A 15,176-nucleotide genomic window follows, 5' to 3' on the forward strand; every position below is an offset into this window, starting at 1 on the left:
CCGAAAGGAATTTACTGATGCCACTTGCATTTGGCAGCTGCATCCACAAATCTGTCACAGATGGTAATTCTCAAGTGGAAAGGCAACCTGCATTATGTTTCTTGGGTTGCCCTCTCTTTAATTTTTTATTGTTGTCCTCCCCTTCCTTCCCATGTATTCTCCCATAAATGCATATACAAACCAAAAAAGTTTTATTTAGTTTGTTATTACCATCAGGCTCTTTGACAACCACCACCTCTTGATCTTGTCTGTTCTCACTAGATTTCTTGATATTGTCTATTTCATTCCAATAGTCCTCCATAGATAGTTCATCCAAAGAATCTTGGGAATTCGATCGATCAAATGGAGGCTTCTCCTTCGTTTGTGTGGTTTCTTGGTTCATGGTGTACTGGCCATATCTGCGACTATAAATTCAAAAGAAAACATGGTTCATGTTAGTGCATGAGGAAGTAGTACAGTTTCTAAAATACCATAGCACTGAGCTGAAAATTTGGAAACTCCTTAAATTCTCCTTAATAAAACCGGAGATATATATTTTGAAACTATTTATCGTGAGATGCTACTAATTATAATATGCTTGTAGAAGGAACTGTTTCATTCTTTACCTCCCAAAAAAGTATGGTGAAGAACAAATAGCAATGTGAGAAATCATTTTTTTCATTTCCATTTCACTTAAATTATTTTGACTTCTTTATACCTGAAACTTTGTTCTTAGAAAACAACAGGTTAAATATTTACTAGAGGCTATTAGTTAATTAAATTGGAATTGAATTTGTACACAGTATTTCATGTTTATCATTTATATCTGTCAACCAAACTTGGCCCACCTTTATGCAGCAAATATCTGAAATCAATTAATTAGGTACTATTTGAATTTACATTTTACTTTGGAACCAAAACATAAATAGAAGAATGACATATTAAGTTCATTTTTCTATAGAAAGCAACCTTTTTTTAAAAAAAAAAAACACCATGGTTTTATTGATTTCAGAGACAGAGAGATAGAAACATCAATTATGAGAGAGAATCATTGATTCCCTGCCTCCTGCACACTCAATCCTATTGGGGATTGAGCCAGAAACCCGGGCATGTGCCCTGACCAGGAATTGAACCATGACCTCCTGGTTCCTAGGTCAATGCTCAATCACTGAACCACATTGGCTAGGCTAGAAAGCAACTTTTTTTGTACCCGTTACTGATATGTATTTTTTAAAGTGGTGAAACTTCATTTTTTGGAAAAATTAACTTATGGGCAATTCTGAATGAATATCTAGGATTACCACTTAAACATTTATTTCAAATATCACCTATGGAGAAAAGGATAAATTGAATAAGTAAAGGTATTTTTATGACTTTAAGTTAACTATATTTTTCTTTATAATTCACATGTCACCTTCTACTAAAATTTAATTAAAGGACCTTATAATAAAAACCCACATATAACAGAAATTTTAAATTCTTGTTTCATACTACTTATATTGAGATAAAGGGACAAAGCCTAATTACTTAAAAGAGGAAAATTATCATTTATGGTGCCTGTCCTTTATATTCAATAATTTTTAAAAAGTACAATTTGAGTGGGGACAATAATTGGTAAACTGGTGTTTTGTTATTCTAATTTCATATTGCTCTTTTATCTTCCAAGAAGATGTTAGGAAGCAATACTTTGCTAGACTGGATTTACTTACTGCACATACAGAAAATAAAAAGAAATGCAATAAAACGAAATTCTTTAATAGCGTGTGAACATTTTTACATTTAAACTGGCCTTTCCTATAATTATTTTAAATAGTCAGATTTAATACTACATAAGGGAGAGAGGGGTCACTAAACTCTAATCAAAGCTACACACCCATTAAATTTGAACGGTTTCTTAGAAAAAGTCAAAGAATTTAATTGCCTATTGATGCAAATAAATGCACTATAACTGACTACTTACATGTAATACGCTAATAGTCTAGTTTTATTCCTTGAGAGATGGTTCTCTCTGCCGTGATTATGCACTGGTTGCATTAATGAGTGAACAATCACTATAATCTCAGCTCAGAAACCATGGAGGGCGGTGATGGATGAGTGTTAGGACGAGGGCCAACGGGAGGAAGTCTGGGCATGTTTTCTGTGAATCTCTTTCCTCCAGTCTCTATTGTCCATTGTTTGCCTCCCCCATCCCTTAATTCAAGGACCACTTCCTCCCTCCCTGCCCCAACCGTCCTGTTTACATCCCTGTATCCCAGCCTCTTCCCCTTCTCTCACCCAAGTGGCCTCGATAAAGTCATTGTTCTCATTTGAGAGGTCACACTGCTTCTCGAATGAAAATGTGAATAAGAAAGCTCTCTCATTCTCTTTAAAACAAATAATTTCTGTGATCATCAGCTGAACTCTTTTATGGGTCACTCATATTCCTTAATTCTGCTCCATTGAGGTAGCTAAAGGTAATTTACAGAATGTCTGCCACATTCATTTTGGGTTTATTTCATGTTCCAATAGGGACCTTACCATCCTTGTTTTTGTTTTATCTTTCACTATAACATAAGATTGTCTACCTTGCCTTAGCTGGCTTGGCTCAGTGGATAGAGCGTCAGCCTGCGGACTGAAAGGTCCCAGGTTGATTCTGGCCAAGGGAACATGCCTGGGTTGCAGGCTCAATCTCTAGTGGGGTGCGTGCAGGAGGCAGCCGATCAATCATTCTCTCACATCATTGATGTTTCTATCTCTTTCTCCTTCTCCCTTCCTCTCTGAAACCAATAAAGAAATATATATATATATAAAAAAAAAAAGATCGTCTACCTTATTCCTATCTTCTACAACCCTTAGCACATGGGAGACTACAAGTACTGTGGAATGTGTGAAGTATAATGACTAATGCCAAATAATTTGGTTTATCTGCTCACAGGAAGGAGGTGCAGTTGAACTTAAACTACATTAAGTCTCATTCCTGAAAGAATGTGTTTATTCTGGCAAGAACTTTCCAGTAAATTTCCATTAAGATAGCATGTGCAGAAAAATGCAAGAGCATTGAGCAACAGCATTGTTACATAAATACACCTTCTATATCAAGCCCTGCTTTCACAACAGACACAACGCAAAAATCTAATCGCTTAGTGCTGATGAATCCACTCAATATTTGGACTTTAATAAGATTCAAAAGCTGAATAGGTTTTCTGTGAAAACCTGAAGAAGATACTGAGTCATGGAAAGATTGATTTTTTTTTTAATCATTGGTAAATGTTACAAGAAAACCTTTTTTTTTTTTTTTTAAATAATAGAGGATGCAGAGTAGGGAGGAGATAAGACAACCCTTCATAGTCATGTCAGCATGCCATGCATTTTATATTTTCTCTAAAAATGTAACTGAACATTCTTTAATTACTATTTTCATCAATAAACATGTCATGTCACTTCTTTTCTTTTCAGAATATACTCTACTTTTGAACTCCAGGCGGGCAATGACTAAAAGTCTGGCCCTTCTTAAAACTGTCCTGGTAAAAGGGCCAGTTAACTAGTTTTCTCTCCTCTGTGTTTAGAAGTGTGTAATATGATACCACGTTCATTCTGCAAATTGGGTTCAAGAACATAAAAAAAAAAATCTGCTACATATAATGAAGTACAGAGCAAAAATACTTTATATTTCCAAAAGATCCAAGCCAACACATGGTGCTGAAATCGAAGAAACACAGCCTGTACCTCAGGCAACTACCAATCACCCCCACCTGACTTACTGGCCAAAGATTGTTCTACATTCTATCTCCCTCACTCCCCCGCCAGAATCCTATGTGCTAATCCCATGGCCACTCTTCAAACACTCTCATTTCTTATCTTTGACAACTACCGACAAAACTAGACACCGTCCTTAAAAAAAGTTGATTCCTAGGTAACTGCAAGAGTCATGATCTTGTGCAACTAGCATTCAACACATCACAGTATTATCACTTTGTCCCTTCTCCAAGGGCACTGTCACCAGCAAATGCTAACTTTATAGACCCTAATTCAGGAAATGCTCTTTCTTTTTCATCTTGATAGCAGGATCCCATTCTGTGTTTATTAAAAAATAAGGCTTTAGCCCTACACAGTGTTGCCTGCTGGTTAGAACATTAGCCCAGACAGAAGGGTCATGGGTTCCATTAACGGCCAAGGGCACATAGCTGGGTTGTAGATTCCATTCCTGACAACCAATCGATGGTGTGTGTCTACCAATCGATGTGTGTCTCTCACCCCTTCCACTCTCTCTAAAAATTCAATGGTAAAAAATATCCATTGTGGCGCTTTTTGCCCCTATATTTTTCCCCAGGTATATTTTCTCCTATTTTTCCTGTGATATTTTTCACCCGATCAGTGAATTTCGAATGAACCGATATTATTCAAAGTATTAGTAATGCCTGTTATTTATTCTGTCGCAGAGAATAGTAAACTGGTCTGACACAAAATGCTCTTCACAAGGAGGCGGAGGTTGCCAGGCAATACACTGTGCTCTAGTGGATGAAAACAAGCCAGTCGATAAGTCATCCCAGTACCAACACAGTCAGCAAAAGGACATGGAAACATGGGGCTGGGAGTCCTAAGTACCGAATGGCTCCAGCTCTACTTACCCATCTCTATATGATTTGGGAAAATCACTTAACTTCTCTCATCCTAACTTTCCCCATCGATAAAATGGGAAGAGTACCAATAATCTGGACTGCTTTGCTTGTTGAGTTATCAAGTGAGAATTCCTCCTGAAGTGTCTCGTAAGTAACCATGAAGAGGGCACTTAAGTGAGCATCAGTGCTAACATCTGATTTAAACTGCTAACTCCATATAACTGCCCTCCCACTGTTTAATAAGGTCACCTGTGCCCTCTTCAAAGGTTCAGATTTATTTCTATCCTCCAGGACAGCCATTCTTAAACCTTACAAGGACTCCACACTAAAAAAATGTAAAGTAACCCCAAAGAGCTTTGGCCTATATAAGTTACATCTATTGATAGGTATACTATTAGATATTAAAATGGAAAAATTAAATACTAATTTATTTAATAACAAACATCTCAACTTTTTTTTAAAATCTATATTATTCCATACAAATATATATATATAGTGAGATGAGTAGCATTGTTTCACATTTTTGAAACTGTCTTTAATGTCTGGTTTAATAGAAGACATCTGGATTCTCACATCTGCTTCTGCATTCAATCTTTTGCCATATTGCATGTCATGTAGCCTCTGCCAAACTCCACTGTATTCTTATGAGAGAACGAGAGTGAGAAGGGCCAATAATGCCTTGGTGTTGCTATGAAAATCGTTTTGATCTCCTAGACCCCTGAAAGGGTCTTGAGACCCCAAGGTGTTCCTGGACCACACTTTGAAAACTGCTGCTCTAGGAGTTCTCAAAAAACAACACCTAATGCACTTCTAAAAAGCACTTTTTAAATCTGTGGGCAGCACTCCAGAAAGCCTTATTGAAAGAAACAGACATGCTTTCCTAGTGACTCTTGACCTACTTCTTTGTTTATTTTAGCTTCATTTTACAGCCTTTCATCAAAACTGGGACTTATTCCAATGCTATATCCATATTTAACTTATACTACAATGAGAAATAATAAAAACGTCATTGAAAACCCCTGCCTTGCCAACGTCTTTTATCATTTGCTTTTATCCATCCAGTATAAGAGGAAGAAGTTCTCTCTAAGCTTCTCCTTTTGGCCAGTGCATCTGAAAATGTGTATTTTCCTTAATGCTCCTTTGTCATCCATACCGCTTCATACAACCATCTCAAGGCATTTATTTGGAGTTATGACATTTCTTTGAGCCATCTGGCCCAGCCCCTGCTTTTTGTATGTATCCACTCTATCAAGAGGCCTGCTGCTATACTTCATAGCCAGCCTGTCTCCTGGTTCTGCCTCTTCCAGAGGCATTTCTGTGACCCACAGTCTGCTTTCTTGAAGTCCTTTGATGCTAAGACTTGGTTTTGTTTGTTTTCCTAAAAGATCCTTTCTTAAAGAGATACTTTCTTTCATGCTCCTCATCCTACATTTATTTCCAATGCAGGAAAAGAAGTTATTGGGTTGGGAGATGAAGACTGAAAAAGATGTTGTTTTGTTCTGTCCTGGTTTTAATGTGAAAATTTTTTTTTCTTATTCAGATCATGACTTATCATCAACCATAAGGACCAAGTATATTTTATTTTATTTTATTTTATCTTTAAATTCTTTAAGGACCAAGTATATTTTAAATAAAGTCATATTTGTTGACATGTACACTTTAGAATGATATTGGACCCTAGAGAGTTAAACAGATCCCATCATTTTCTAAGTGAGGTAATGAGGCTCCAGGGTTAAATTTTCCCCAAAGTCACCGCCAAAGTGATGGTAGATCCAAGATTAGAGTCTGCATTTCTTCTTCAGTGGTCGTACCAAACAGACTAGAAAGGGGAGAATTTAATTTTTTTCTTTTTGCATTAGATGCTCCAATCTCTCTGGTCTGTATCTCACAAAACAAAAACCAGAGTGATCCTGTTGACAGGCCATAATTAATGCTTTTAAAGGACCACTGCACTTATCTGGAGAAAAATACATTTAACCATCATACCATACCTCTTTAAAATGCATAGAAACTTTTCCAATGCATTTTCTAAGACATGGTTTGTTCACACTGGAGTATAACTTCAATATACCAGTTTTTTTAAAACTGTTTTGAAGATGTTTAAAATTTTTTAAATATCTTAAAAATTCACTCTGCTTTTCCATCTACATTATCTTTATGCTGGAGGGAGAAAAAAAACCTGATGTGTAGATTTTTCTTTTTCATTTTGGCAGGGATATTAAAGAAGTAATCACTGCCATAACGGGATGGTGCCGCTATTAATACTCTGTAATAGCCCTGTCCATCAGAATACACTGAATTTGAATGACTATGAGGAGCTGCAGCCTATGAATGACCCAAGTCATTTTTCCCCCTTGGAAGTGAATGCCTACTATTGTTTAGCTGAAAGCAGTAATTATTAGAAGTGGGTCTGACAACCAGGAAGAAAGAGCTGACAAAGCCTGGAGGTAGTAAGAAGTTGATTAGAAAGCGGTGTCACACTGGCCTCTCCTCACACCCAGGCAGCCTTCAGAAACCCGGGAAAGGATTCCACATCTCTTCTCTCCCACCCAATTGCTATAGTTTAAAAAAATATAATCTTACTTTTACTTTTTGCATACATTACCCCTTTGATTTGGAGGGGACAATACAACTTATTCATTATTGCTTTCAGCTTTCTTTTTCTTTAAAAATAAAAGTCACTCTAGCACTTAATAGTCGTTCAAAGTGTCCACCCAGTTTTGACACACAGCAAAACAATGAGTAAATGAACTGATTATCCTCTTAAAAACGTAACATTGCCTAAGCGAAACTGACAGAAGCAGCCCATCAGTGACCCTGTTGAGAGATAGCTTTGATAACTTGGCATTTTCCCTCTTACAGAAAACTATGGCAAAACCAATTTATATGAGAACATCACCAAAACAGGATATAGGCAGTGAGCACCACCCAAGTCTATTAGCAAGAAATAAGGCAAGGTACAAGACGGAAAGGCATATGGGAGAGTCAGTTGGAGTCAAGGCAAGGAAACACTCCCTTCCCATTTAGAAATAGACACAGGGTACATAAAGGGGAAATTATGGGCTATCACTGGCCACCAGACATCTTTCCTGCTTTAGAGCTCTAGCTCTGGGTAGAAGTGAGATCCCCTTTCTTCCCCAAAACTCTCTCATGAGGCCGTTCTTCCTCTTCAGTTAGGGAGACAACAGTAGCCAAATGGGAACCAAGGGATCTGAATGTTAAGTCTTCTTCCAAAACAAAGGATGAAAGTATCTGCAATGGGGCTTTGACATACTAAATAAAAGGTCAAGATCTTGGAACACTGGTTCAGATCATAAGCGATTGTGTTTGCATATGCACTTCAATTATCTATCACACTCTGTTCCGGTGCGGGGTGGGGGGGGGGGGCGGGGGGGGGGACATAAGGAACCATGAGCAGCAAAGTTTCCCGGGACACCCTCTATGACAGTGGTTCTCAACCTTCCTAATGCCGCGACCCTTTAATACAGTTCCTCATGTTATGGTGACCCCCAATTTCATTGTTACAAATTGACCATAATTAAAGCATAGTGATTAATCACAAAACACAATATGTAATTATATATGTGTTTTCCGATGGTCTTAGGCGATTCCTGTGAAAGGGTCGTTTGACCCCCAAAGGGATCGCGACCCACAGGTTGAGAACCACTGCTCTATGAGGTGGTCCTGCAGGGGAACCAGTGCAAGCTCTGGAAGTTTTTTGGACACTGAGGACTGCAGATCAGCTTGAAGAACTATGAACCTCAGAAGGACAAACACTTCTCGGGCACTATCTGGCTTAGGTCCATTCCCCACCCCAAATCCTCTGTATGTTCCAGGGGAGCAGCAGCACTGTGAGGGGCCAGGCCATGGATATCCCCACATGGACATTGAGGTGCTGAAGAAACTCAACAAGAATAAGAAACTGGTCAAGAAGCTAGCAAAGAAGTATGATGTCTTTTTGGTTTCAGAGTCTCTAATCAATCAGATCCCATGAATTCCTGGGCCCAGATCTGAATAACCTTGGTATGCTCTCATCCTTGCTGACTCACAACGGGAACATGGTGGCCAACTCAATGGAATAAAATCCACGATCACGTTCCAGATGAAGAAGGTGCTATATCAGGCAGTGGCCATTGGCCACGTGAAAATGACAGATGATGAGCTTGTGTACAACATTCACATAGTGGTCAATTTCCTGGTGTCATTGCTCAAAAAGAACTAGCAGAATTTCCAGGCTTTATACATCAAGAACACCATGGGCAAGGCCCAGCAACTGCACTGAGGCACTGCTTAATGAACCACACTGCAGTAATTATCAATCACCAGCAATTGTATCCACCCCCCATGCTGTACTGAGAAGACAGAGGGAAGCTACGTAGTCAGGAATTGGGACCATCGGGCCGGGAAATAGAACCGGGAACCCAACTAGGTGAAGTTACTAACTTATTAACTAGGCATGTGTAGGAGACATAAGCTTTAAAATGTATTGATATTGCTAAGATGGGCAGCTTGCAGATAACCAATCAGGAGCTAGCAAGGCTGTCTCCACCCCCTAAATTAAAAGCACACTTGCTTCCTCTTCCCCCTCCCCATTCCCCCTGCCCCCAAAGCACAGTGGATACCTGACATTCCTGTTATGGGGGAGCACATCTCTGTGCCCATGTGGCTTATGGCCATGCGGGCCTCACGCATGGACTTTAATTAGCTTGGACACTAAACTACTCCTGACTGTAATATGGAAAGGAAGCTCTGGACATTGACCTGCTCCCAGAACCCCAGCTGCACCTTTTCCAGGACTGGCTTCTCCCAATAAACTTTGCTTCCATTAACTGTTTTTGTCCACAACTTCATTCAAGACAAGAACTTGGACTCAACACCCTACAATTTTGGTATCAGTGCCTTCCAGTTCATCTCCAAACTCTTTCCATTTCTTGCTCTGGTCAGTTAGAGAGCTACCTGGAGACTAGACACCAGCAGCTACTTTGCATTCCAAGCTTGGGCTCTCCAGGTGGATCTGTGTCCCAGTTGTCATTACTTAATTTCATAACCTGGTACCTTTCTTCATGGGCCCAGAATAAAGAAAGACATTTCCTCCCTTCTTCTGTCTCTCCATAGCCCTCACCACATCCTGTGCTCATATTCACACTTGTCTCTCTACCCCTAAATCATGTGTTCCTTGGGGCTGCTGTTTTTCATATGGTATCCCCAGATTCAGCAAAGGTCTTGCCACAACAGATGCTTGGGGACTGCTCAATTAATCATTGCTGCCTTTAAAACAACAACCTCCACTTAATTTCTAACGTTTTTTGTTGTTGTTGTTTCGTTTTTAATTTACGTGCACAAAATTATAAAAGAATAATACAGGAACATGAAAAGTAGACAGTAAAGAAATCAATCATCAGGAAGCCCTAAAAGGTCATTGATAAGTAATTGTTCTATGCATCTGTAACTCCTGGGCGCTTAGTTTGAAAGCAAACTTCCTTATCAGAGAGTAGAAAAATACAAAAGAAAGGGCTGATTTCATATCAGATTGTATCTAATATTAAGTCACAAACAAGCACTGGCATACAGTTTGTTAAGATGAATTCCCTGGTTCCATCGGGTCAACTCAATCTCTAAAACAAATTTTAAACTCTTTGTTGGATGCCTACTATATATTGAGCACCTTACCTGAGATGTCTATTCAACCAAGCTATTCAAAAAGTTTACCAGGAGATAGACCATACATGACACTAACACCAGGTACAAGTGGAATTTTCCAGTTCCTACTGAAAACTGGAAACTGTCCAGCATGGGCCTCTGGGTCATGACCTCTCCTTTAGGATCACCTCTAACACGCTTCAGGCCCTGCTGTGGTATACCATTCCTTCCTCAGTAAAATTTCACTTCCTCTCTCACTGCCACTACTACCCCTTCGCCTCCACCTCGTCCCCTGCTCAATCATTTCCATAGGTTCAGACCAGTAATTGGAGGTTGCCTCCCTAACCCATCCTGAGATCCTCCACTCTCCCTGCAGTTTCCCACAGTCCTCCTGGGTTTGCACTCACTGATCCATTAGTAAGGTTGTTCTTTCCTGAGCTGGAGTCCAGCTTCCTCATCACAACTGGCTATACCTGGTTCTTGTTTCACAAAGTCATCAGGCTTCAAAGGTAGTAGTTATCAGCATCCAAAATTTTTGCCAAGCTTTTATCCATTTACTTTTATTGCTCCTGACAAGTCACATTTTTTGCCTTTTCCATTGCAAGCTGTGCTCCTCTGTTCTTCCTGAGGAATCAAAGTTCTCAACACGTTTTCAGAGGTGAAGTGAAGAAAAGGATTCACTAATGAAGACCAAGAGTCTTTCCATCTTCTCTGAACCCATATTTGAACCCATCGTTCCAAGTCCCCTGTCATGCCTTCTAATAGTTTGGAATCTCATTATTACAATTTACCAATATGCCTTAGACCCACATTAATACAAACAGATAAATTTTTGCCCACCAGTGTGCAACTCTCTCACATACTAAATATAACATACTTCAAGATCTGGAACCCAGAATAGATGTTTAACTGTTGGCCAGGAATTTCATTTGAGGTGCTGACTGAATACAAGTTGACAAATTACAATTTTCTGACATCCCCCCAAGTTCATGAAGTTGCTATTGATTCATAGTGTCTGCTATCACATGGGTTCTAACAGAATATTTGTCGATATCACACACAAAATATAAACACATCTTTTAACTTAATTTTGGAATAGTACTGGATATAATAATGGTTTTACTTATTTCCTATGGGCAAATTTCTTGCCATTTCATAAGACTTTTATATGCATATTAACACCAACTTTTCTATGCTAATAAAAACATGGACAACAGGCAAAATTAGGTGAAAAAATCCTTTTGGTAATAACTAAAGCTAAGTAAGTAATCATATTATGGAAGAGATAGGGGCATTATTACCAGACTCTTCTTAGTTCTTTGTGACTATTTATTGTAATAAGCAGAGAAATCATTCCCCATATCAGTGAGGCTATAGAGGCATAAAAACAACCTTCCACCAGCCAGATAAACAGTGGAAGACAACATTAAAAGTGAAAGGATATCTGTGTTTCAAGGATATTAATGAAAAGAGAGAAGATGCTTAAACACTAGAGGCCCAGTGCATGAAATTCATGCACTAGGGGTGGGGTGGGGGGGTTGTCCCTCAGCCCAGCCTGCACCCTCTCCAATCTGGGACCCCTTAGGGGATGTCCAACTGCTGGTTTAGGCCCCACAGGATCGGGCCTAAACCAGCAGTCGGACATCCCTCTCACAATCCAGGATTGCTGGCTCCTAACTGCTCACCTACCTTCCTGCCAGCCTGATCACCCCCTAACCACTCCCCTGCCAGCCTGATCGATGCCTAACTGTTCCCCTGCCAGCCTGGTCACCCCCAACTACCCTCCCCCTGCCAGCCTGGTTGCCCCTAACTGCCCTCCCCTGCAGGCCTGGTTGCCCCCAACTGCCCTCCCCTACTGGCTTGGTTGCCCCTAACTGCCCTCCCCTGCCAGCCATCTTGTGACTGTGGGCACCGCCATCTTTGAGGGCATGGCAGTGAATTAGCATAGTCCCTCCTTATTGGCTTTGGGCGCCACTATCTTTGCAGCCTGCTGCTCAGTCGTTTGGTCGTTCCTCACTAACCCCCTGCTGGCCTGTTGGCCCCACACAGCCTGTTCAGTCATCTGTTCGGTTGTGATGGTCACTTAGACTTTTATATAGATAGATTATTTCAAAGTAATGCCAGTGAATATAACAGTAAAACAATTGGAAGCAGCAACGACAGCCTGGCAAGTCCTGGGTAGAAAAAGAGAAAGCTGTTTCACGTGGACTGCAAAGTGTAATTCCATGGAGAGCTCCACATGACTTTCAAATACTATAATGCTCCACCGATAAGGACTGAAGGCCAGGGAGCTTTTTATAGGCCAGGTGCTAAAAGTCAGCTCTATGGAGAAGATGGAGAGGGTGGAGAAATAATTTCCAGCTAATCAAATAATTTAGTCAAGCTTAGAAACAATTTACCCATAATATTTTCCTCTACATGTCTTCAGCAAGTCACTAACAAAGTACAATATGTGGATATTACAGGATAGTTTTTTCCTTTTTAAATGAGATTATCTAAGGCTGCTCTTTTGCTTCGTTTTAGAATCTGAGCTGACCCAACACGAGACAGATGGGAATGCAAGTAGCCTAAAAGATACATGAAATAGAAAAAAAGAACGTGGGAAACTAAAGGCAATTTCCAATTGAAAAATACTGCTTGTGGGTGAGGACTTCAAGCTTAACATTTGAAGGGGAAAACAAAACAAAATAAAAATCCCACAAAAACAAGTGTTTTTGGCAGAAGTCAGACTCTCTGCTCAGAGGATAGGACCAGGGCTCACAAGGCAGTGACCACGAGGCATGGGCAAGGGTTATATGGAAAGAAATCGTGAAAACCTGAAGTGGGTGAGGAAGCAAATGCAGACAGCAAAGGAAAAATAAATTTAATAAGTAAAAATAACTAAGGCAATTCCTTAGCATTACCACATACTCTAGCACAGTCATGGACACGTGGAGCTCTGGCAAATGCCACCCACGGCCAATCAAGTTCCAGAAGGATTCAATCTCCCAAACCGGAAGGTTCTGTAACTGTCCCAGTTTAATTCCTATCCGGGTCACCTTAGGAACCCTTAAGTCTCATGCTCACCACCAAGCTTATGCTAGCCTATTGTTCACCTGCTGCTTACATGGGACAGCAAAATTCTCATGTATCCAGAAGCAATAGGGCATTTGGTCCCAAAATGCCATTCCATGTGGGAATTGAAACAGGCTAAGAAGTCCACATGCAGTTAATGACCTTAAGCGTTTCCTCCCTATCCACAGCCAAGGCTATTAGCACTCTATAAAAAGCCAATGCTTAATCAATAGCCAACTCAAAGATTTCCACCTCCAGTCATCCTCTACCACACCTCTAGTTCTCGCCTCCCTTTCCATTGCTCCATACCTTGATTCTCCTTTCTGCCCATTACCCACCAAAGAAACAATCCAGGTTGTTTGATTTCTTTTTTTTTTTTTCCCTTAACAAAACCTGCTGGATCACCTTTCTGAGCCCCACATTCTGCACTGGCCAAGACTACTGGGACCTCACATTCCAGGTAGTTCTGATCCCCCTACCTTTCTCCTTACCAGCAAAGACACCTGGAAGAAAGAACTGTTGTCTCAGGAAGCTAACACTGCAGGAAATATCAGCCAATGGGCTGCTGAAAAGAAAAGAGAGCCTCTAGAAACAAGAACAGAGTCTAAATTTAAATTCTAAAAGGAGAAGGTGAAAGGATTAGGAGAATGTGGTACCCCAGGGCAGAAGGCCACATTTCTGCAGTGGGTACCAAAGCCATGGTAACCAGGGGGGTGATGGCATCAGAGATGAACTTCCTTTACAGTTTTGCCAGGATAACTCTTCAGAAAGACCCAGTTTGTCAGATACTTTACAGTAAAGACCCAAGACTAAAACCTTTTTTCTTTTCTTTGTTTTCTTGTTTGTTTTTTTAACTTCAATGTTTGAGAGCTAACTATTAAGGGTCCCCATCTCATAAAGGACTTTAGTTATCTGCTGAAGCTGGTTCTATAAAGTAAAATACATAACTTTTATATTTGTGAAACTCTTAAGTATATGCCAACCAATCTAAAACAGGAATGTTAATTTCTTAGTCCAATAGCTTTGTGAATAGAAAGTTTCACTGAACAACAATCTCCACATTTATTCGTTTGTCTTCCTCCTTTACGGATGTTGGTCAAAATGCTGTCAGTTTTGTTTTTGAAAATCATTGTGGTTATGGTTTCACAATCAAATGAATCCACATAAGGAAGTATATTTTCCATTTCAGGTAATGAAGCGGACACTGGAAAGACCCCAGGAGTTGGAGTGCACTCAATACATCAATGTTTTGGTGGAGTGATGCTATGGAGCTTGGGTTCTTGTTTGTTAATAATAAACGGATAACTAAGTTGTGATTCATACATTCATTCAACAAATATTGACTCCTCATTTACTGTGAGGTACTAAACGTGCTGATGTCCAAGGTCCAAAGAAGCACAGGTCTTCACCTCTGATCCCTGGAAGTCCATATTGTAATGGAGATAAATCATGTAGGAAAATAACAATGCACGGCAGCACTGGCTTCATGCTATGTGGGTGGTACAGACAGCAGGCGCTACAGTGCTCACTTCCACTGAAACAGAGGCAGGCACAGATGCCAGAAAGTGTAACAAATGTTTGCAGCCCCGTGAGAGGTTTAGAAGGGAGATTGCAGGCCCTTGCTATACCTCATCCTAATTTTATAAAGCTCTCTCCAGAGCCAACAATGTCTTCCTGTTATTTGATTCAGCTTTACTTTCCTCTAATTTAAGTCCATTTCCTCTGAGCAAATAAAGAATTAATCAGCGTCCTATTTATGTCAACCCCTTTGCTGGGAAGAGCTTTAAGTCAGTTCTTTGCTGTACCTTGAATTGGCCAATGACTATCAGTCCTTTGTTTTTCCTTCTATATTTTACAAAGTGGTGTCTTGGAAATACAGACTAATATATATATATATATATATAT

At 39.9% G+C, this 15,176-nt stretch overlaps 1 protein-coding gene across 1 annotated transcript in view; it reads right to left on the reverse strand.

The window, feature by feature from the left end:
* The window catches only part of ARHGAP18 (Rho GTPase activating protein 18), a 122,289-nt gene that overhangs the window by 58,139 nt on the left and 48,974 nt on the right, over positions 1-15,176 (reverse strand). Inside the window, exon 2 of the mRNA XM_036316993.1 lies at positions 211-404. Coding sequence (XP_036172886.1) covers positions 211-404 — 194 coding nt within the window. The remainder of the gene's footprint in view (positions 1-210; positions 405-15,176) is intronic.

This window comes from Myotis myotis, unplaced genomic scaffold (assembly GCF_014108235.1).
Source record: "Myotis myotis isolate mMyoMyo1 unplaced genomic scaffold, mMyoMyo1.p scaffold_m19_p_7, whole genome shotgun sequence".
Lineage (NCBI taxonomy): Eukaryota > Metazoa > Chordata > Mammalia > Chiroptera > Vespertilionidae > Myotis > Myotis myotis.